The sequence below is a fragment of the Euleptes europaea genome, chromosome 5, assembly GCF_029931775.1.
Source record: "Euleptes europaea isolate rEulEur1 chromosome 5, rEulEur1.hap1, whole genome shotgun sequence".
In the NCBI taxonomy this organism is placed as follows: Eukaryota; Metazoa; Chordata; class Lepidosauria; order Squamata; family Sphaerodactylidae; genus Euleptes; species Euleptes europaea.
In genome coordinates, this window is record NC_079316.1 from 31,194,499 (window position 1) to 31,219,210 (window position 24,712).

General features: G+C 39.9%; 1 protein-coding gene across 1 annotated transcript in view; it reads left to right on the forward strand.

Moving 5' to 3' along the window:
- Nucleotides 1-21,280, forward strand: part of HLTF (helicase like transcription factor) — a 179,417-nt gene extending 158,137 nt beyond the window's left edge. The window contains exons 21-33 of the mRNA XM_056850392.1: nt 1,166-1,252; nt 1,534-1,628; nt 3,257-3,400; nt 4,809-4,947; nt 5,314-5,449; nt 6,134-6,313; nt 7,389-7,513; nt 13,993-14,171; nt 16,814-16,930; nt 19,159-19,271; nt 19,465-19,645; nt 20,200-20,280; nt 21,135-21,280. Of these exons, the coding sequence (XP_056706370.1) occupies nt 1,166-1,252; nt 1,534-1,628; nt 3,257-3,400; nt 4,809-4,947; nt 5,314-5,449; nt 6,134-6,313; nt 7,389-7,513; nt 13,993-14,171; nt 16,814-16,930; nt 19,159-19,271; nt 19,465-19,645; nt 20,200-20,280; nt 21,135-21,278 (1,721 nt within the window). The 3' untranslated portion in view covers nt 21,279-21,280. The remainder of the gene's footprint in view (nt 1-1,165; nt 1,253-1,533; nt 1,629-3,256; nt 3,401-4,808; nt 4,948-5,313; nt 5,450-6,133; nt 6,314-7,388; nt 7,514-13,992; nt 14,172-16,813; nt 16,931-19,158; nt 19,272-19,464; nt 19,646-20,199; nt 20,281-21,134) is intronic.
- The last annotated feature ends 3,432 nt before the right edge of the window (nt 21,281-24,712 follow it).

Consider the following 24,712-nt stretch of genomic DNA (forward strand, 5'->3'; position numbering starts at 1 on the left):
AAAACATTTGTGCTTCCCCACCACACTTGTAGAGGAGTTTCTAGACTAAGTACATACTTTGTCTAATTGAACTGGGAAGAATCATTATCTAATAGTTAACTACAGGCTGGTCCCTGTGTGGATAATTCAAGCGGCAAACCCCACTGTCAAGCTAGGGGCTGATACTTATTTGAGGAACTTTTCAGGTATGTAGACCTGAAATGCATGGTATGGAGAGAATGGATAGGGCGAAGCCTTTCTCCCTCTCTCATAATACTAGAACATGGGGTCATCTGCTGAAGCTGGAGGGTGAGAGATTCAAAATGGATAAAAGAAAATATTTCTTCACACAACACATAGTTAAATTGTGGAACTCCCTGCCCCAGGATGTGGTGATGGCTGCCAACTTGGAAGACTTTAAGAGGGGAGTGGACATGTTCATGGAGGATAGGGCTATCCATGGCTACTAGTCAAAATGAATACTAGACATGATGCATGCCTATTCTCTGTAGTATCAGAGGAGCATGCCAGTTATATTAGGGGCCATGGAACACAGGCAGGATGCTGCTGCAGTTGTCTTGTTTGTGAGCTTCCTAGAGGCACCTGGCTGGCCACTGTGTGAACAGACTGCTGGGCTTGATGGGCTTTGGTCTGATCCAGCATGGCTTTTCTTATGTTTTTATGTCGAGAAAGTGACTTTGTATATTAACTAAATGGAAAAGGGAAGTAAACAAAAAACCTGGCCAGGTGAGGATTAAACATGCTATCAAAGGGGTAGAATGTTGAGAGTAGCTGAGAATCTACTAAAGGGGAAAAAATAAGGGGTGGGGAGAAGATATTAGCCAGCCCAAGAATGCTTGAGGGAGAGATTTTGGTTGGGAGGGGTCAAATTACCAGATTGTGTCTCCTCTACCCCTTTCAATTCCTTGCTGACTCCTTGCTTGTAAATGTTTATCAATAAATATAAGTTTCAGTGGATGAATTTTAGTTCCCATCTCTTATGATTATACTGAGAATACTGAATGCACATATAACTAAACCCTAACCTGTATGAATATTTGTAAGTTGTCTCCTTGAAATAATGCATTTTAAACTACTTACCTGTCCTGTGAAGCAGAGAGATTTCACGGTGAAACCTGCACAAACATACGTGGACACTTGGTTCTAAAATCTGTTTTCTTGACAGGAGCTTCTTGTGATGTTGTGGAAGATAACATGTTTGCCTCTGCTCTTGGGGAACTAGCCACGACTTCAAAGAAGACAAAGAAAAAAGGTATTGAGCCCACAATCACTTTATTCCTGTTATGTCACTCAAAGTGAAATTATCAGATTAGTTACTTAATATGTAATAGATAGGAAGGGGAGTTATATGGAACATCTATATGTAGCAAGACTATGTAGGAATTCCTATGCAGCTGTAAACATAACAGTTGAATGTTAGCAAATGGACAGTGCATAGAATTTATTGTGCACTTAATCTCTCCATGAACTGACTACAAGAGAACCTTGTTGTGTGTGCATTGCTAGTGGTGTGTTCTCCCCTTCCCTTTTAAGGAGGTGCTACTGTGCAGTCTAAGAAAACTGAAGCGGAAGAGAATCTTAGAGCAACACTGATCATCTGTCCACTTTCTGTTCTCAGCAACTGGACTGTAAGTTTTGATTTTTATTGTCTTCCTTACTAAGCTTCAGTAGAATGCGCCTTTGAATAGTGGACTTGCATTCTTCCTTCAGTAGAATGCTGTTGAAATGTCTAATCTGGTTTTTCTGGCCCTTGAAATTTAGTACTTTTGGGGTTTTTTGTCTTTTCAGTTTTTATGCAGGAAAAGACAGTGGATTGGATCCAGTAAATTCCTTCCATTAAGGAATTTTTGAAGGGAGTTTACTGGATGCAACTGCATTGAAATTATAGGGATAATACCTCTTGTTGTGGAAATCACTGTCCTGAACATGGAATAACTATTTACTGGTGTATGGAATAAAGACACCAATAAGCACATTTTCTGTTCATTTACTTTGGTGAATAGGTCCACTGATTACCCCAAGTAAGCAAAATGTTAGAGATTTGTGAGTATGGTTTCTTGAAAAAGAAGGTCTGATCAAAGAGAAGAATGCTGATTAATTTTCAAACACAGTCTTCCTGCATTTCTGTTTTTTTTAAAAAAAAAACCAGTTTAATCAGATGTCTTTGCTTTGGAGAAATACAGATTTGACAACGTAACTACGATACAGATTAACATTGTTAATATTGTATGTTGCTATTTCACAAGCCTGTTACTTGAACATAATCCTCATGACTTAAATGTTACTATAGATGCTAACTGTAGCATATGTGCAGATTAGTCATTTTTACAGAATTTGCATTCTACACAAGAATATAGGTTGGTTACACTTTTGGTGTAATTAAATCATCACAAGACCTAAATTTAAAAGATCAAAGCCTCTTGTATTAATTCAAATTTCCAAAGAAAATGGACTAATACTAACATGACAACCCCTTGGAGGAATGAAATTATAGTATAGCTTGCTTTAAACTAAGAATCAGGAAAATGCAGATAACTGGGTCAATAGTTGGTTGGTATATTGGAACCATACCTGTGAAAGCTGTCTGTAAACAAGTCCACAAAGTTACAAGCTCAAAAAAAGTCACTGCTTGCCCACAGATGCCTATATAACTCATTCATGTGCTGAGATATTCTTGGGATATGGGGGGAAGAAGACAGCTCTCCCCATTTACAAAATCCTCCCTGCCTTTGTTTTCGTTTGCTTATTTAAAACATCTGTATCTGATTAGTCCAAGCCTTGAGGGGCTTTCCAGCAAACAATAAATATAGCCTGAAATACAGCCCTATAAAAACTAATACCTGTTGCAACAGCAGGTGATAGAGATCCATTGATAATCATTCAACAGCTACAAAAAAATTGTACTCACTTTGTAAAAAGGGTTTTGTATTTCCTTCGTTATACCACAGGAACCATATAGGTTTGAACCTCATTGGGGAGATCCTTCCATAACTTGCGAACAGTGGCAGAAAAGGCCTGTTCTGTTCGGCAGCAAGCCTCAGTACAAGTCAGGGTTGTGACTTCTTTGGCCTTGCTCAGAGAATGCTTCCCTCAAACTTACAAAGCTAAAGTTGGTGAATCCACATAGTTATTCTCTCCTTATTTTACTTTCACCAATAATAGTATTGCTATTCTTTGAAAAAAATCTATTCACAATAATTATTCATATGTTAGCTGTCAGTTGGTCATAATGATTTTCTATCGACTTTAATTTCAGGATCAGTTTGAGCAGCATATTGATCCAGCTGTTCATCTGAACATTTACGTTTACTATGGTTCAGAGCGCACCAAAGATCCAGCAATCCTTTCAAGACAGGATATTGTGTTAACAACTTACAATGTTTTAGCAAGTGACTACAGTGTAAGTAAATAAGATGTTTTGGTAAAATAGTAGCATCTCTCATCTTAGAGATATGGAAAAGTGTATAATTTATAGGAACAAGACTTTTGTGTGTACAAGTTCAGTGCTTAGTAACTTCAGATCTTTTGTGGAAGAGATTCATTGCACTAATGTTTTTAAGGAAGCAACATTTCAAGGCTTTAATATTCAGTTATGATTTCAGCCTACTCCAATGACATCTTATTACAAAAACGGGGTAATACTGCAGCTGAGGAGTCTTGATCTGCTTGGCAATAAAGTATTCACATGATTGTAATGTGGGGCTTGGAAATTACCCAGATGATTTTCCAAATGGGCTGTTATAGAAGGAATTGTCAAGACGTTTGACATTCCTCATCCTTGAAGATCTGAAAGTTTGCTTTTAAGGATTTCCGTTTTGGTTAACTTGTCCTGTTGTTGTTTACTCTCCCATAAAAACACCTTTGACATTAGTAATTTTTTTGGGGGGGGAGGTGATGGGCACCTGGACCAAAATTTGTCCTTGACAAATGTAGTCAGTAAGCCATTTAAAACTGATTCATCTGTGTTTCTGGTACTACTTTAGTATAAGGATCTGTGTTATGAGTTCAGAGTGGGTTAAGTTCTTTTCAAATACTTGAAACCTTTTGCATCAAGTAGCAACTGCTATTTTATTCTTGGGATATGAGGGCAGTTGCCGGTGTGGGGGAGGGGACATTTGGCTTAAACTAAGGAATAACTGGGATAATGTACTATGGAGAGATGCTATATCAATTGACTAATGTTTTGGTCCATTAGTGGCTGAAGTCCATTTGTGAGTGGGATGGGGAAATCCTTGACCCCCTATATTGTATTGCATCTCCTTTTTAGAACAGTCTAAGCTATCTTCATCCTTCCCCCCCCCACACACACACCCCATGGAAGTACTCATACGCTCGCTTTGTAGTGAAATAGAGGTTTGTACTCCACTGCTGTCCCTTCAGAAAATGTCAGTTATTTAGCTGCTACTTCATTTGTTTGAAACTGCCAGTTAGATTTTTTCCTTAAATTGATAGATGACCATTTTTAAAAAATGTATTTCTGTAGTGTTTCCTAAGTGTAGAGTATTTAGTATTTAAATTACCATAATAGCTTTTGGGGGAAGTGTTAAAATAAAAGTTTGGCTTTCAATTACATGCATGATTTTTAGTTTCATTGTTGAATGGTCTGTTTTAAACGCATGCAGAATATTTGATGCAGCTGATTTCCTCTGTTGCTCTTCCATTATGTTCACAAAGTTTTTTCTGTAAGAGAATAAATTGTGTGTGTGTTAAAAAAAAAAACACAACCGGAATTGTTCTTATTTTGGTTCTTGTAGGTTATCCAGGCTGTGTAACCGTGGTCTTGGTATTTTGTTCTTATTTTGCTCCAGGCAAAAAGCAATAGTACTTTGCACAGTTTTAAGTGGCTGAGAGTGGTGTTGGATGAAGGACACACAATACGAAACCCGAATGCTCAGCAAACGAAGGCTATACTAGATTTGGATGCCCAAAGAAGATGGATTTTGACAGGTATTTATGCCATAGGCTGCAGAGTGCAGCCCTGTGTTAACTTCTGAATTACGAGGTTAGACTTGAACAGCTGTGCATGTATAGTGTTTCCTCGACTTTGGTACTGATAAATAATAAAAGTGTTTTCAGATGGTCTTGTTTGGGAAATGGAATGTTAATATACAGTAGCAACCTTTTTGAGGTAATTTTAGTAACATGTAAAATATGTGTGGTTAATTTTATATAATAAATCAAGCTGACAATTCTCTGATAACGTTTAAGCCTCATAAGCCTCTTTTATTTTATTTTTTGCTTACCAGTTTTGACTTTGAAATTTTCTATTAATTCAGCATGTTGTTAATGTGTGTTCCCCCCCTCTCTTTTTAGGCACACCCATTCAGAACTCCTTGAAGGACTTGTGGTCTCTTCTTTCTTTTTTAAAGCTGAAACCTTTCACAGACAGAGAATGGTGGCGGCGAACGATCCAGCGTCCTGTCACTATGGGAGATCAAGGCGGGCTTAAGTATGAAATTGCTTCTAGTCCCTTTTGGGAAAGCATAGCTGTTTTAATTGCTATTAAGAATACAGACTTTAAAATAACCTGATAAGAGTAATTCTCTTTCCATTAATGTAGAAAACATGCAACTTCGCCTAGCTTCATCTACCAGTCGGGCAGAGCAATCCTGAAGGGGGGTGGCGAACTGGCACAGGAGCCAGTGTGACCCCTGCTGCAGCATTAGTGCCACTTGCACCAGCTAAAGTGGCGCTAACGCCAGCGCAGGGCCACTTACACTGCTGTCCGGGAATGGCGCAGTAGCGTTTGGGTGCCGTTGCTGCTGCTATGGCAAGATTTTCCCAGCGCAAGTGCTTGCACCAGCGTTGAAGTGGGGCATTCCCAGGGGCATTCCCTAAGTCCTTTCCCCCAGGAATGCCCCCTTTTGTTGGTGCGAACTTGCGCTAGCGAAAAGGCAAGTAGAGTCCTATGAAACCCAATGGAGTGGTTTCACAGAGTTTATCTGAAAACGGCATGTTCAGCTTGCTGCACCTAGCAGCAAGCAGCTCAGGAGGCGGTGCAACTGCACCATCTGAGCCCACCGTAACCAACTCCCCCCCCCCCCGGATTGTGCTGTTAGCAATGCAATTAAATGTGAAATTTGTTTAAGTATTAATACAGTCTGTCTCATGGGCACTTCCTTTGTATTGCTAGGCGTTTACAATCCTTGATTAAGAGCATTACGCTTCGAAGAACGAAAACAAGCAAAGTGAAAGGGGAGCCAGTTTTGAAGCTTCCAGATCGTAAAGTATTTATTCAGCATATTACTCTTACAGAGGAAGAGAATCTTATCTATCATTCAGTGAAAAAAGAGAGCAAGGCTGCTATTATCAGGTAAATAGTGCCAACTGTTAAGTGGAGAAAGAAATTTCCATTACATTGCATTCAGTTGTTATAGTCCGACTTACAACAGTATCTTGAATTTGTTGTTTCAAAACAGTATTTTTGAAACAACAGTATATGTGGTTTCAAAACACTGGAATGCAGAATTAAGGTATAAAGTTAGGATCACTTAAATGTAACATTGAACCCTTGTTTTCAGTGGTCCCAACGCTTGCTGTGCTTGACTGCAATCAGAATACTAATTGATGAAATGTTTATGGTATTGTCTTGTATGAGTGACAGAATCCAAAATGGCATTGTTATTTATTAAAAGGACAGGATGGTGGGAATACAGTAACACCAGCTATTCAGTTCCTGCCTTGATCTGTTATAATCACATACAAAGCTATTTGCCTTGTTAAACAATGTGCTGTATATGAAATGTTTCACAAGGTTTTAGCCAGGTGGTCCTTGACAGTTCTGACTGACCATACAAAAGTAATCAGAGGACTGCAGTCACACGTGAAATTATTTGTATTATAAGTTAAATTCACAGTATTTGGGGCTCTCTGAGTAAAACCCAAATATAGGTTGCAGTTTGCAGCCATGGTGTGTGAGAGTGACACAATAGGCAAAATAAATTGTATGTATGCACAATTTCTATTACAGGTTGCGTATCCCTTATACGAATTGTTTGGGCCCCAGAAGTTTCAGATTCTGGATTTTTTTTAAATTTTGGAAAATTTGCATATACATAATAAGATATCTTGGGGATGGGACCCAAGCCTAAACACACAATTCATTTGTTATTATACATACACCTTATACACATAGCCTGAAGGTAATTTTAATCAACATTTTTAATTATTTTGTACATGTGGGGCACTGTGGGGAAACTGCCGTTGGTGCGACTGGCCCGCACATGTGCCATTTTATTACCCTTTGTGGGCGTTCAAAAAGTTTTGGATCAGTTTGAATGTTGGATTTTTTGATAAGGGATACTCAACCTATAGAAGCTTAGAGGGTTTATGAATCACAGTTTGAGTGGATATTGAAGCTGTAAGTCACACTTTGCTCTGTTTTTCAGGTATTTTAATGAGGGAACTGTTTTGGCCCACTATGCAGATGTTCTGGGTGCCTTGCTGAGATTGAGACAGATGTGTTGCCACCCACATCTCTGTGCAAGCGCACCTCCATCCACCTTTGAAGAAGGTCGGTATCTTCATACTGAAACGTAACCATGCTTTTATCACAGGGGTGCTGAGAAAAATAGCCAAAAGACTGAATTTTTGTGTCGCTTATGTAGAAAAAAAGCTACATGCACTTTATCCTCTTGCTTTTAATGATTTGTTAGCATTCCGATCTGTGTGGTGACATCATCAGCAGGCAAGCATGCTTAGAGGGTAAAGCGTATGATGAGTTGGAGAACAGCTCCCTTTTCTCTCACACCGTTTTAAGCCATAAGAGTGTCCTGAACCCTTTAAGGTCCTTTTGGTGTAGTTCACTAGGATCACAGGGGAAAGACGTCATGTGATCCCACTTTACCACCTCCAAAGGACCCTTTAAAACACGGAAAAAGATGCCATAACAGTGTACGGGGAGGGACATCGGAAATCACTTGTTTTCCCTTCAACCTGACAGCTGCCTGGCACAGCGAGGGCCTGAATCAGCCCTCAGTTTTTCTATTTTGGTTTCTTTCATTTTTTTTCTGATTTAGAAACTAATCTTGCACAGTCCTGAGTCTGAGGATTATGTGTTCAATACTTGTGTAAAGAGTTAATGGTTCTCAGTAACTGAGACAACTTCAGTGTGTGAAGCCATGGAAGATAGCTTATGAAATAATTAATCATTATGATGCTGGTTTTAAAAAATCCCAGGAAAAGATCATTTGGTTTCTAATATGTCGCTTCATCTGCACTTTCAATCATATTTAACTTAAAAGATAGTGAATGATAGACATAAGGATCAGCAGGCTATCTTCTGAACAGCAGGGAATTATGGATGCTCCAATTACAATAACAGAAATAGAGGATGCAATATCTAAACAGAAGACGGATAAAACACCAGGCCCAGATGGAATTACAGCTTCATTTTATAGACTATTTAAGGATGACTTGAAGGATCCATTTTTGAAAGTATGTAACACAATTTTAGACACAGGACTTTCTCCAGAGACATGGTCGCATGCTTATATATCGTTGATTCATAAATCTGGAAAAGATATTGAAAGAGTAACGAATTATAGACCAAATCCCTTTTAAACGTGGATTACAAAATATATGCTTCTATTTTATCCAATCGATTAAAGCAATACATCACAACATTGATTCATGAAGATCAAGTGGGCTTTGTTCCTGGACGACAAATAAAAGATAACCTAAGAACCTTACTGGATGCAATGGAATATTATGAGCAGAATAATCAACATAAAGCAGCTTTTATTTTTTTGGATGCAGAGAAAGCTTTTGACATGGTTTCTTGGGGATATATGAAAAAGGTTTTGGAAAAAATGAATTTTGGTGTATGATTTCGGACAGGGATAGATGCTATATATAATACTCAAAAAGCCAAAATTTTAGTAAATGAAGCAATATCAGAAAACTGAAATACAAAAAGGAACTAGACAAGGATGCCCGCGTTCACCTTTGCTTTTTATTTTGACTTTGGAAACTATGTTGTCAGATACGAGAAACAGATGCAATCCACGGTCTGCAAGTGAATAAACAAGAATTTAAAATGAGAGCTTTTGCAGATGATTTGTTACTTATTTTGGATGACCCGAATCAATCTATTAACCATTTATTAGATTTGTTGAAGCAATATGGAGAAGTCTTGGGATTTAGGATAAACCAAGACAAGACTCAGATTTTATTTAAAAATCTCTCAAAAGAAGAACAAAAAGACTTTCTGGATATTATTAGATGGAAGAAAACTAATAAAGTAAAATACCTAGGTGTTTGGATTACAAATAGTTATTCACCAATAAGTCTTTATTTCTACGTGAAACTATGGGACCTGGTTAAAAAAGATATGATATCATGGTCCAATAAAAACATTTCAGTTTTGGGTCGTATTTCTGTAACACAAATGAACATTTTACCAAGGTTACTGTTTTTATTTCAGAATATACCAATAGTGGAGCAAACAAGATATTTTGATGTGTGGAGGAGGGATTTGCTGAATTTTATATGGCAAGGGAAAAAACCAAGAATTGCCTATAAATACTTGGTTGATGCTAAAGAAAGAGGAGGATTTGCTCTTCCAAACTTTAGACTATATGCGGAAGCATCTGCCTTGGTATGGCTAAAAGACTGGATACAATTAAAGAACAAATGATTGCTTGATTTGGAAGGTTTTGATAATAGATATGGTTGGCATGGCTATTTATGGTATGATAAACTGAAACATCATAAAACTTTTCAACATCATATTGTGAAATTTTCACTAATAAAAATTTGGTTAAAATACAAACATCTTCTTGAACCTAGAACACCTTCATGGATCTCTACACAAGAGATGTTAACTTTGAGACCATTGAGACCAGCTCAATTTGTTACCTATTACCTTTTGGTTTGGGAAGGAAATAAATGTGCCCTAAAAGAATATGAAGAATTGAAGGAATATATGACTTGGTTCCAATATCATCAGGTACAATCAGTATATTCACAAGACTTGAAGATAGGTTTTACTAAAGACAAATCAACTTTTCAACGAATGTTATTGGAAAATAATGAACATTTAATTTCAAAAATGTACAAGATGTTATTGATATTGTACACGGAACAAGATCAAATTAAACCAACGATGATAACTTGGGCACAGACATTGGGTCATGATATTTCTCTAAATAAATGGGAAAGACTTTGGTCAAAAGATATGAAACATATACTTTCGCAGTCACTGAGAGAGAATATTTATAAAATGATTTATAGATGGTATTTGACACCAAAGAAATTAGCTAAAATGTATGGATCAGTGTCATCGAAATGTCAAGAAGAAGTTGGTTCCTTTCATCATATTTGGTGGCTTTGTGAAAAGGCAAAAAAAATTTGGGATATGATTTATAATAAACTAAGGTTGATAATACAACAGAATGTACCTAAAACACCGGAAATGATGTAGTTAAGTATAATACCAGACTCTATAGTGACTTAGAGGTCATTTTTGATACATGCCACCACTGCTGCAAGACTGGTTTATGCAATGAAATGGAAATCTTTGGAGATACCAGACAAGACCGCTTGGATAGATAAAATGATGGAACTGGCTGAAATGGCAAAATTAACTGCATTAATAAATCAAAAAGAAAATACTGAATTTTTGGGAGAATGGGAGGCATGGACAATTTATTGTGTAACTGAACTTAAATTGGGAAATATTAAGGGATATGAATTGATCTAATTCAAAATGTTAGTAGTAACTAAACTTCTAAAGTTAAACATTTATTGTAGGATTGACAGATTTGGTTTATTATAATGAATTAGAACTGAATACAAAGAGAGAAACATGGATATTAAATGGACTGAGGAGGGGAGAGGGGAAGTTAAATATATATACCTGCTTAGAGATAAAATAGAAATCTTTTCTATTATGTACTTTGTGAATTGAAAAACAATTAAGATTGTAAATCAATTTAAAATATATTTTTTTTTAAAGATAGTGAATGATAAGCGTGTAAGTACAAAAGATAAGTATATTTGGCTGTTTCACCAACTGCTAATTAGATGCGGTCTGTTTTGCTTTTAACAAAGCCAAATGTGTATCTATTATATGCTGTCACGGTCAGAGTTCATTGGTTCTTGTAGGTTATGCGGGCTGTGTAACCGTGGTCTTGGTATTTTCTTTCCTGACGTTTCGCCAGCAGCGGTGGCAGGCATCTTCAGAGGAGTAACACTGAGGAACAGTGTCTCTCAGTGTCAAGTGTGTAGGAAGAGTAATATATAGTCAGAAGGGGGTTGGGTTTGAGCTGAGTAATTGTCCTGCAAAGTATTAAAGGTAATGTGCAAATCATTGTCCTGTAAGAATCAAGATAATGTGCTAATGAGGGTGTGGTATGTTAATGTGGAACCATTGTATCCTGAAGTGATCTGTTAACATGTGGAATCCAAGGCTAATCCGCATGGCTATTGTGGACTGTAGTCTTTGTTAGTCTGGAGGTTTTCAGGACAGGAAGCCAAGCCTTATTCATTCTTAAACTCTCTTCTGTTAAAGTTGTGCTGATGTTTATGAATTTCAATGGCTTCTCTGTGCAATCTGTCACCATTGTTTGACAACATTGTTTGTCACCATTGTTTGACAAGTTATTTTCTATGGGATAAAGAATTTTATGAACAGATTGATGGAGTAGCTATGGGAAGTCCTCTCAGTCCAGTAATAGCAAACCTTTTCATGGAATATTTTGAAAAGACAGCATTAGAATCGGCACCTTACAAACCTACAGTCTGGTTCAGGTTCGTGGATGATACATTTACTATTTGGAGCCATGGTGAAGAAAAATTAATGGACTTTCTAAACCAGGGGTGGGGAACCTCCGGCCCCCAGGCCGGATACGGCCTGCAAGATCATTTTGTCCGCCCCCCGGCCCACCTGCCGAGGCGGGAGCTCCACGGCCCACCTGCTGTCGCTAGCCAGGCCCTCATCTCAGCACTTCAGGCTTCACTGGGAAGCCGGAGTGCATGCACACAAAGCAGAAGGTTGATTGGGTGATTGTGGGGGCGTTTCCCCCAAGTCTCCCTGCTTCCTGTTCATTGCGAGAGAGAGAAAACATGTGCCTGGCCAGCTCTCTTGGCAGTCCAACTTTGTTTCCTTGGCCCCCTCCCCTTCGCCCATGCCCTACTGGATTTTTCCAGGCGAGTGAGTGGCTTACCTCGAGTTCTTGGGGCGGCTGAGGCCCCTGCCTCCATCCCCCCCGCCTCCTGTGTGCTTGCCGTGCCACTTGCCAAGGGTCCCCGCCCAGTTCTCCCTCTGCTTGAACCCCTGGCCCGCGTGCTTGCCGCATTGCCGCCGGAGGGCCCCCCCAGCCCACCCCGTGCTCCATTCCCTCGGCCTGCGCGCTTGTGTATGTGTGTGTGTGCGCGAGATCCCCGGGCTGCTGGTGAGTGCTTGTGTGTGTGTGTGGGGAAGCCTCCCAGCCTCTCTTTCCTTCCTTCCTTTTTTTCTTTCTTTCCTTCCTTCCCTTCTTACTTTCCTTCCTTCCCTTCTCCCCTTCCTTCCTTCCTTTCGCCCTGCCCTGCCCTGCATAGCCTTTCCTAGGTTTGCAAACCTCCAGGTGGTGGCTGGAGGTCTTGCGACCCTAGCCTCTTTCCCCCCCTCCCCCACTCCGGGAGATCTATGGCTGGTATGGCCCCCGAATGATGTTATAAATGTGCAAATGGCCCTTGGCAGGAAAAAGGTTCCCCACCTCTGTTCTAAACCCTCTCAATAATATCCATCCAAACATTCAGTTTACCACGGAAAAAGAAATTGAGGGTAAACTCCCATTTCTTTATACCCTTGTCATCCGTAAAACAAACTTTCAGTTAGGTCACAAGGTCTACTGGAAACCAACTCACACAGATCGCTACTTACACAAAAACTCCAACCACCACCCCTGACAGAAAAGAGGAATAATCAAAACATTAATGGACCGTACAAAATGGATCTGTGAACCACAGTTTCTCAAGGAAGAAATTAATCATCTAAATCACACAGTGCTAGGAAACGGCTATTCCAGAAATGAAATCAGAAGGGCCATTAAACCAGAAAATCAGAAAACTCAGGAAAAACGGTCTCCCATAGGAAAGGTATTCTTGCCTTTTGTTAAAAGAGTCACTGATAGGATGGTAAAACTTTTGAAAAAACAACCTACAAACAGTGTTTAAACCCACCAAGAAAATACAACAGATGCTACAATCAGCAAAAGACAAAAGAGACCCCCTCACCTCTGCAGGAGTATATCGTATACCTTGCAGTTGTGGACAAGTTTACATCGGGACCACACAACGCAGCATACAAACAAGGATAAAAGAACATGAAAGATACTGCAGACTTGGCCAACCTGAGAAATCAGCAGTGGCTGAACATGGACTGACCCAAACAGAGGACAGGGTCTTATTCCAAGATACTGAAAGACTGGACAATTCTACCAACTATTTTGTCAGATTGCACAGAGAAGCCATTGAAATTCATAAACATCAGCACAACAGAAAAGAAGAGAGTTTAAGAATGAATAAGGCTTGGCTTCCTGTCCTGAAAACCTCCAGACTAACAAAGACTACAGTCCACAATAGCCATGCGGATTAGCCTTGGATTCCACATGTTAACAGATCACTTCAGGATACAATGGTTCCACATTAACATACCACACTCTCATTAGCACATTATCTTGATTCTTACAGGACAATGATTTGCACATTACCTTTAATACTTTGCAGGACAATGACTCAGCTCAAACCCAACCCCCTTCTGACTATATATTACTCTTCCTACACACTTGACACTGAGAGACACTGTCCTTCAGTGTTACTCCTCTGAAGATGCCTGCCTCAGCTGCTGGCGAAACGACAGGAAAGAAAATACCAAAACCACAGTTACACAGCCCGCATAACCTACAAGAACCAATATTATATGCTGCTTCAGAACTGTAATGCCCAGGCAATGATGTGCCCTGTCATGTTTCTTTCTTTAATGTAAGTGTTTATTTTTATGGCCAGGTGATGGTACTCCTGAGCAGTTGCGTTCAAAATTAATAGAGAAGATGAAGCAAGTTCTAAGCTCTGGATCTGATGAAGAATGTGCAATTTGCTTAGACTCTCTCAGCATACCTGTGATAACCCACTGTGCTCATGTGTACTGTAAGCCATGCATTTGTGAAGTCATCCAAAAAGAGAAGGTTAGTTATTTTCCTTAGTCCAGTCATGAATTATTCTAAAGTGATGTGCATTAGTCTTGGGTAACTGAAAGATAATTGTGTCATTGTGTTGGTAAACCAATTAAATTCCATTTTAACCCCTTTGAATTTGTGTGTGTGCAAAGTGCTGTCAAGTCACGGCTGACTTATGGCAACCCTGTAGGGTTTTCAGGGTAAGACACATTCAGCGGTGATTTTCCATTGCCTTCCTCTGCATGATGACCATGGTATTCCTTGATGGTCTCTCATCCAAGTACTAACCAGGGCCGATCCTGCTTATCTTCTGAGATCTGTCAAGATCAGACTAGCTGTGAATTCAGTGCGTCTCATCTGCTGATTTTGTTTGCATCAAATTACAGGCTGTCCTTTTGATACTGATCAGCTGTTATATTGGCTGTAGGTGATCTAAAAAAGTTTTTGGGTTGGATATCGTTTTTAAAAACTGTATGCTGAGTAACTCTTCACTTTGTTGGTGTCACCCTTTCTGCCCCCTGGGAAATGGAAACCAGACACTGAGTCTCTAGCGTAACTGTCAGATTAGAAGTCTTCTGCCCACTCAAAATCGAGTTTGGATTCAGAGCATTTCTGATACACAGACAGACCCATGATTTGGGTGTGTTGAGATTAAAGTTTTAACAGGGCATCAGTCTGTACACTAAAGTGATGATTGTTTTTATTTGTTATCCACTTGTCAAGTTAGCATAAATTGTCTCTGGGCGTGTGTTTGTATTCTGCATTTACAGCTTCATTTCTTTTAAAAAAATAAAAGAATGAATAATAGTTGATCCTGTGTTTATATAGTTGAGTGAGAGTTCATCAGTAAAAACAAAGCACTTCTATCCTGCTGTTATATAACCAGAGTTTATTATGTAGAGCTCATCAGCTGAGCTGGAGAAAAGAATCTACCAGTGAAACAATTAGCGCATCTTCACATTAATCCACTACAGACCAGTAGAATTACAGAGTTGGCAGTGTCCCAAAACATCTCTGGGAAAAAAGGTTAATTAACCCCAGTATGGCTTGTCCCTGTAGTATGAAACTTCATATAGTCTATTCAGGTTGAACACGTGCATACCAGGCATGTCTCTAAATCAGCTATAATGAGTATCTGTTCTCATGTTAAAATTGTTATCAGCTGAGTGTTTGTTTTTTTGTTCCTGGGCAGAAAACAAGAGTTTAGACTGTAGAAATTACTAGCAGAATCTTATGTGAGTAGGCTGAGGGTGCTTGATTCTAGAGCTTGTGCTTTAGTGTAAGAAATGTAATTTACATTTAAAATATATTGGATTGGATCTTCCCCGGCAGTGGAAGCCACTGGTGAAGGCCCATTGTCCCCCTCTTTCCCTAGGGGCTGCTTGTGGGAACCAAAAATGCCAGCGTTGGGGGAACCCAGAATACGGGCAGCTGCAGGGAAGAGCAGGAAGTAGAGAGAAATGTTCTGCTCCTGCCTCAGAGCTTATTTTACAAGAAAACATATAAGAGCTGAAATGATGCATAGGATCTAACCCATTATTCTTTATTCTAAAACAATAATGCTTATTGTACCCCAGGACATTACTAGGACACCTGAGGATAATCTCCTAAAAGGTTCTGTTATGTGGTATTATAAAGCTTTTCAGCTGTTCCAGCAGAGCTGGAGAAGAGAGCTTCCTGGACAGGCAATATAGAAATATTTTTAATAAATAACTGTCAGTGTATAGATAGTTAACGGACAGCAGTAGACAGTCTATTAGTCTTGGAATCAGAATTCATGAGGTTTGAAATGTCTGGTTAAACTCTGATCTTCCATCTTTGAATGAAGTGGGATTGTTTATTTATCTGCCTGAGAATAGCAACTTTCTGTTGGTCAGACTGCAGCAAACAAGCTACAAAGCAAAATGGGGGCAGTCAAAAGCTGTTCCCCCCCTTTTGAGGAATATTTGTTAGGAGCTCCACTTTTGGTAATCAGTCAAACCTTAAATGGGATCAAAACCCAATGTTTCTTTATAGTCCACCTTTCTCATTGAGACTCAAGATGCTTTGAGACTCTTGAACCATTTATTTGAAAGGATTATTAAAGTGTTGTTCAAACTATTGTATATGACATTGCCTAGTAATCAGGGATTGACAGTTCATTGGGGTACGGCTCTGCCTAGCAGAAAAAGAGCTGAAGCAAGGTTATGCAGAGTTTCTAGAGAAGAAAGTTTAGATATGTTTTGGTTCTTGTGGGCTGGTTTTGTGGAAGAGATGTTATGTGGATTAATTGGTACCAAAATGTTACCTGATTTATTGTAGAATGTCGCCTGGCAATAATGTTAAGGCTTGTTTCCATTTTCCATTTATTTACTAGCTCCTTTGACCAAAGGTCTCGAGCTTTTTAAGGCTTGTTTATGTACGCATGTGTAGCAAACGTTTTACTCCACCCAACTTGATCTTCCTCCCTCTATATAGTGTTAATGTGACAGTCCTTCGTAGTTCATTAGTAATATACACATCCCAATTCTGTAAGGTTGCTTTCAGTTATAAATTGAAGATACTGAACTGTTAATTGAAATGTAACATGAAACATGCTTTTAAAGATAGCATGAAAAGGACAATGTAGGTTTGCAAAAGCCACTATCATTGAACACTGTTACGTTTCACAGCCAAATGCCAAATGCCCTCTTTGCAGGAAAGAGGTTGGATTACAGCAACTCATAGAATGTCCTTTAGAAGATGCTGATACAGAAAAGTCTGACCAAGAATGGGTATCAAGTTCAAAGGTAAATGTTGTGTTTGAATGTTCACTGTTGTGAATTTCAGAAAGAAAATAATGCTGTTAATAAGTTTTCTTTTAAAACAAATCAGTACTTGATGCACTGCAAACAAATTATATCAATAGGCTAGATTATAGCTGCTTGATTATAGCTGCAAAATGTGAAAATGTTCAGACTCTCAATCCAGGATTGTAAAAGGCCTCAAATTATGGTAATGTAGGAGGGGTGGTAACTGGCTTGGGTTCAAACTTGTCTTTGTGCAAGTGGAAGCACACCCCACACCCCCCAATTGTTGTTGCAGTATTCTATGCCCACATCATTCCTGAAGCTTGTCTCACTGTTGGAGAGCTTTTGGGGTGCAAGGTACTGTAGCAGGAAGAAGAGCTGGATTTTATATGCCGACTTTCTCTACCACTTAAGGAAGAATCAAACCGGCTTACAATCATCTTCCCTTTCCCTTCCCACAACAGACACCCTGTGAGAGTGTGACTAGCCCAAGGTCACTCAGATGGCTTCAGGTGGAGAAACAAATCCAGTTCACCAGACTAGCCTCTGTTGCTTATGTGGAGGAGTGGGGAATCAAACCCGGTTCTCCAGATCTGAGTCCACCGCTCCAAACTGCTGCTCTTAACCACTACACCTGGTGAACCAAGTTTCCCCACTCCTAACATGAAGCCAGCTGGGTGACCTTGGGCTAACCACACTCTCTCAGCCCTACCTACCTCACAGGGTGTCTATTGTGGGGAGGGGAAGGGAGGGTGATTGTAAGCCGGTTTGATTCTTCCTTAAGTGGTAGAGAAAATCAGCATATAAAAACCAACTCTTCTTCTTTTTCTACACCACGCTGGCTGGAAGTGGGGTAGGACAACCCCTTCTGCTTGTGATTCGTTAGATTCCAGACAAAGTTTCACTATCAGAACAAATCCTAGCTGCTGGTCTTGTTAGGAAAAAATACTTCAAGGGAAAACGTCCGAGTAAACACTCTTAAAACATTAATAGACTTCCCAGATGCATGTAACAGAACTCTGCTACATAAGCAAGCTGCTCTTCAGGGTGGCACAAAGGCTGCTGACTGCTTGGCAGCCATTCAGCCTGTCTTGCCAGCGCTGTCTTCTGGCTTGAATAGGTTAGGCATTCATCCGTGCTTTGCGTTGCCTTGACTGGTTTGTGCTGCAGGCAGTCTTAATCTCTTTTGTGGTACATGGATTCTGCCTAATTAAAAAAAAAAAAAGGTGGGGCTCTATGATCTTTTTGCGTGGAGCTAAGTTCTACCACCCTGGACCATTTTCCTCCCCTCCCTTTGCTCTCATTTTGATGGCTTAGCACACCTTTCCCCTTCTGTCCCCTCACTGGGCCTTTCATCATTCACACCACTCCCTATAGATTCCTTTCTTTCATGTCTTGAGTTGGTGCATTTCCCTTCTGCTGATTTTGATGGCTACAACCCAGGAGGGCCGTCTTGCTGGAGCAGTGGGTGTGACATAGCAGTATTTTCTCAGCATTTATACAAGGTTCATTCTCCTCTCATGTCCTCTGACATGTCACAGTCACTGAGAATCACAGTGATGTTTGGGGGCAGGGAGAATTTTAGAAAGAAAAACAGGGAGTGGTTAGTACAATGGTCTCTGAAAACACAAAGAAAGCAAGAAGCCATCCAGAAAGATTTGTAGCGTATGAATGAACCTCATTTCTCAGGATTGTGAATTCCTGAAACCTTCCTGTGGTTTGCTTGGATTTTATTCCACTTATTAATGTAACTTCTTTACTGCTTTCTAAAAAAACAATATATGTTACACTGTTAATATTATGCATTGACTTTATGGTTGAGGCTCCCAATGTCTAAAAAGAGTATCTTTCAAATTGGAGGAAGGGTAAGCCATGTTGGCTGGCTACAGCAGTCTTCTGTGATTAAACGTCTGATGAAGTGGTCTTGGATGAAAGTGCTCTTGGAGCTTTATACCAGAGCACATTTAAGGCGTTGCAAGATTCTCTGTTACATAAGAAACCAGTTCTTCCTCAGTCTTTGTGTATTAAGCTTACTTTTATCTGCCTGAGGAAAAGAATTTTTGGTATGTGACAATAGAAGACTGGGAGAAAAAAAACTGGCCATTTTGGCACACAGTATACTGAAAACATTTTTAGGGTTCTTCCTTCCTTTAATCATCAAGACTAACTTAGAAAAGCCATATAAAGAAGTTTTGGTAAACTGAAAGTAAATGTCTTGTGTGTTTCAGATCAATGCCCTAATGCATGCTTTGCTAGAGCTAAGGAAGCAAAATCCAGCAATTAAAAGTATAGTTGTTTCTCAGTTCACAAAATTCCTCTCTCTAATAGAGATTCCACTGAGGTAAGTAGGAATATGTGCTTAAGTAAAGTTATGCTTGTTTTAAAGATCACTTAAATCAGTAAACGATAAAGATGCCATTCTGTTGTTCTCTGTGTGTAGTAGCTTCTCACACTTCACGAAAAAGCAACAGACCTTCTTTCCCCTGGTGAGAGCACTAGATTGCCCAGTCATGTTGCTTTTTTTTCTGCTACAGGAAATCTGGGTTTCTCTTCACTCGTTTGGATGGGAGACTGAGTAAGAAAAAAAGAGTAGAGGCAATTCAGCAGTTCCAAAGTGCCGAAGCTGGATCCCCGGCTGTAATGCTGTTATCTTTAAAAGCGGGTGGAGTTGGTTTGAATCTAACAGCAGCCTCACAAGTCTTCTTAATGGACCCAGTAAGTATCATCTACTTATTACTCCTTTTTAACTTTAGACACTTTCTGATCTGCAAAATCCCAGCCCAGATTGATTGCTGGGGCAGGTGACACTGTTGCTGGCCTGTGTCAAATACCATTAATTTGGGGGTGGGGGGATTGTTATACCTTGGTTGACTCTTTGATCAGGGGCTTACATCAGCAGCTGTTGGGTTCCTGGTAGCTTCTGAGTTTCGTGGCAAAGAAGATGGTTGTCCAGAACCGTTTACTAGTGAACTTCTCTGTGAAACTATCATAAGATGTGATGCAGATCTGAGCTACCTGCGCCTGGTTTTGTATGCCTGTCTTATGTCTGCAGCCACAAAGGTGGGGTAAAATGTTATAGTAAATTAGCTCTAAAGCTAAAGAACTCTTTTAAATTATATTGGTAGAAGACTCTGAATCTTTAGATACAATCATTTGGCAAAGTTCTTTTCTATGGTGCTTTTTTGGGTGTGTGTTTTTTTAAAGAAGTCTCTACATTTGAAAGCATGTTACTTAACAGCAGGGCTGAGTTTGACTATTATCTCTGATAGGCTTGGAATCCCGCTGCAGAGGACCAGTGTTTCGACAGATGTCACAGACTTGGGCAGAAGCAGGATGTTATCATCACAAAGGTGAGGTGGCATCTAATTCCAGCTCAGTAGACAAGAGTGTGCATTGAGCAACCCTGGGCTGTGTGATCCAGTCCCTTTCTAAAAAGATGAAACCTTACCTATCAGCTTTTGGGTGATAAAAAGCATGTTGAGTGGGGGTCTGAATCCAGCCCCACGCTCTTTTCAAACAGATTGGCAAGACCTCAAGTTTTTTAAAAAGCTTTGCACGGGCACTGAATGATTGGGAAGGGGAAGTGTGGGTGTGGTTCCTCATCCACCCAGGAATACATATATGGAAGCCTGTTTGCTGTTCTTAGGGGGTACTAAGTTTAAAGAACTTCTCCCACTGGCTACTGCTTGGTCCAGTGGAGGGGGAAAGATACTGTGAAATATTATGCCTCTTCCTGCCTCACAACTTCCAAGTTTTGTTTTACCTTCATTACTTTCATGCTTCAAGACAATGGGTTGAATCCTGACATTCCCTTCTGCTAAGTTGACAGTCCTCTGATGGAAGAAGCTTTTTCTGTTGGAGCAAAACTCCTTACTGAGAATAAGGGGCCGTGGCTCAGTGTTAGAACATCTGCTTGGCATGCAGAAAGTCCCAGGTTCAATCCCTGGCATCTGCAGTTTAAGGGACTAGGCTAATAGGTGATATGAAAGACCTCAACCTGAGACCCTGGAGAGCCGCTGCCAGTCTGAGTAGACAATACTGACTTTGATGGACCAAGGGTCTGATTCAGTATAAGACAGCTTCTTGTGTTCATGTGAAGGGGGTTATAGGAGTCAAACTGATGAATTTTCAATTGCATGTTTTTTTAAGCCATGGCATGTTTGTTCTTTTTCTGCTTGACCATATTTTAAAATTTACCTTTTAGTTCATTGTGAAGCACTCAGTGGAAGAAAACATGCTGAAAATTCAGAACAAGAAGAGAGAACTTGCAGCTGGAGCCTTCGGAGCCAAAAAGCCTTCATCTAGTGAAACCAAAATTAATGAAATTAAAACTTTGATAGATTTCTAATTCTGTTAACGTTGGGGCCAGGGCTGAGGCTGACATGATGCTACCTATTTAAGTCAGCATGCCTGTAAGTATTTAGAATTGCTCTGTCATCTATGGCCAGTATCTGCATTGCACAACAAAGTTAGGGGAAAGGGGTGACATTTCATTAAACTTTTAAAAACTAGATATTGAGGTTCGGGGAGAGTGACGATCAGGGACTTCAGATGGTCGACAGCAGTAGAAAATTCTAAAGTACCTTTTTTTTGTCATGTACCATTGTGTACTTTTGCAACCATCCTCCTTATTAGGATGAACTGTGTAGAGAATGGGAGCGAAAGTTCTCGAATTCCTTAGGTTAGACTTCATCCAGACAGTTTTTAAAAGTACAGTATTTTGTTTTGGTTTTATCTGCAGTGCGGATACGAACAGTCTGTATATTGGAGTTTAATGTATATTACTGTGTACCTTTTGCCATACTGCATAGCTAGAATTTTTATTTGTATTAGAGCTGAAGTAAACATTTATCTGTTGATTTTCTGCTTCTATTCTCATGTTGAAAAACAAGCCTTCAAAGAGCAACATTGCTCAAAGTACTAAAACCTGTTTTCTAAATCTTATTTATTTAGAAAATCCATATGCCGCTTCTACAGACCCAGTCAAGGTGGCTCAGGGGTAAACAAATTATATTGCTGTGTGTGGGTGAAGTGCCATCAAGTCACAGCCAACTTATGGTGACCCCAGCAAGGGGCTTTCATGGCAAGTGAAAAGTAGAGGTTTGCCATTGCCTTTCTCTGCAGAATCTTCCTTGATGGTCTCCCTTCCCAAGTACTGACCTGGCTTAGTTTCGAGATCTGACTAGATCGGGCTGTACCATGCCACCTTCACTCCCAAACCTCCATTTAACTGCTACTTAAATAGTGCCACGCTCTGGTTGATTATGATCTTTTCCCAATTAGTAGCCCCTACTTGTTTTGACCGTTACCAAAATGGATGTTGACAATATCTTGGGATCTATGAAGGCCACGCTACTTGTGCATTGGCTTCTTGCCCATCCTGGGTGCTAAAATCATGTAAGAACCACATTAATGAGAAAGGAGGGTGAAAAGGGCAGCCTGCGAGGCCTGTCCTGTTTATTACACAGCAAGGTGTCAGGTCCAAACGGATTTTGATTTAATTATATTACAGGTGTATATACATAGGTATTGTAAACATGATAAGATAGACTTCTCTAATCCATTGCATTAGATGTCTCGAAACTCATATTGGTATGTATGGATTTTCAACATTTTATGCTTAATAACAAATATATTGAATCAGATCTTAGACTTAAAGCTATGTTAGAACTAGTTTGTATTATTTTGTGACTCATGTATGAGTTATAGAAATATATATTGTTTGAAGCTTTACAATAAAAAGAACTTTGTTCAAGTTCAAATAAGTTGTGTCCTGCCTATTATAGGTGTTTAAGCTAAGTAAGATAAAATATCATATCTTAGGAAGGGATTCATTCTGTTTATTTACAGAACAGCAGAGACCACTTCAATACCTTCCCTCAGTGGCAATTATCAGCCCACTAAAACAACCATCTCTACACAAAAACGACTTGGCCTCCATTTGAATGTAAACAAAAACCATGCTTTGTTGCTCCTACTGGAGCCTTCAATACAGTAGATCAAGCTATTCCATTGAGGTGATCTGAGGCAGAAGTAGGTATCAGGATGGGTCTTGAACTGGTTTAAATTTTTTCTTATGAATTGGACTCAAAGGGTTGTCATTAGAGACCAGTTATCTTCAGTGTGGGAGTTGTAGCTTTTCAGAGTGCAATCTTACCCCCGTTGTTCAGCCTCTACGTAAAACCTTTAGGAGAAATCATTCATAGCTTTGGGATTGGATTTTATCAATATGCTTATAACATCCTCCTTTATATCGCTCCGTCCAAGTTCCCTGTTGATGTGGTAGAGGTCATGAGCTGTTGCCTGGCTGCTGTGGTTAAATAGCTAAAAGGGAACAAATTGAAACCAAACAGAGACCAGATGGAAGCAATGTTGGCTGGAGAGCCTGAGGTCTAAAATGATTGTGCTTCCCACTTTTGGTTTTCTGCTGACCTTTATTGACTCGGTGAAGAGCCTAGGGGTTATTACTGCTGGGGAAGCAAGTTAATGCAGCTACAAAAACGAACTTATGCCCCCCACATGGACTTAGCTGATCAATGCCACGGTAACACTGAGACTGAGTACTGTAATGCACTCTATTTAGGTCTCCCTTCAAAATCAACTTGGGAGACTCCATTTGATGCAAAATACTGGAGTGTGGTTATTATCAGGAGCTAGGTGGCGCATGCATATTACACCCGTTCTGAAGTCACAGATTGGCTGTTCATCAGTTAGTGAGCTCATTTCATGATACTGGCTGTTGCAAACGAAGCCCTTCATGGCCTTGGACCCTCATATCTGCAAGACCATGACAACAATGCTCCTTAGGGCAGGGCCCTCTGCAGGTGTCACCCAGAAGATGGGCAAGATGCGTGTGCCTTCTCGAGCAGCTCCCACCCTGTGGAATAGCCTGCTGAGGTCACGAAAGCTCCCACGTGCCTGGCATCTTGCAAACTACATACAAGTTCAGGAGTGCATTTTTGTAAAGGAAATGGGGCTACATCATAATAGACTGCTACAGGAGAAAGCACTGTGTTTCTACAAGATATAATGCCAAGTTCTGCATTGTTAAAATGTCATGTTCAAAACACACCTTTGCTGAAATAGTGATTACATACTTGCTTCCATTCCTCTTGATACCTAGAGTAGTATACTTAAATGTATTGGTCAACTATCCAACATTTAGTGGCAGATTTTGACAGAGGCTATAAATACTACTTTGTACGGTCCTTTAACAAATACAAAAATCAGGAGTTTACCATGATTTTTTTTTATTTTGCATTTTCATTGTAATTACAGCTAACAGTTCAGCAACTTATTTTTACTAGTCTCAAGATGTACACAGAACTGAACAAGAGCATTTTGCCATGCTGTAGGAACTGTGCATAGAAATCTGGTCAGGATCTTCAGTATGGCTGGAACTGGCAGAGCAAATGTCCTTACAAGTTAAGATGTTGCATATTTTGTCCCCCTCCACTGTAGCTGCCTTAATGTCTAGCCATTTTTTTAAACATAGCACGCAAAAATATATATGTGGTTTTCTGGGGAGGGGAGAGAAGAGGTAAAGCACAGTCCTATGGGTCTAAGTAGTACGTTTCAAGCCAGTTAAGTGCCTTGTTCCCAACGAGTTCCTTACAGCGTGTTCGGCATTAGGTTTGGTGCAAGAGGAAAAGATATGTCTGTTGGGCACACATATTGGCACAAGGACTGATACTTAAACAAGCTTTTGCTCAGTTCTTACATGTGGTAGTGCATAAGCCTTCGGCTGAGCAGTGGCAGAGCTGCCAATAAGTTTTAACTGAC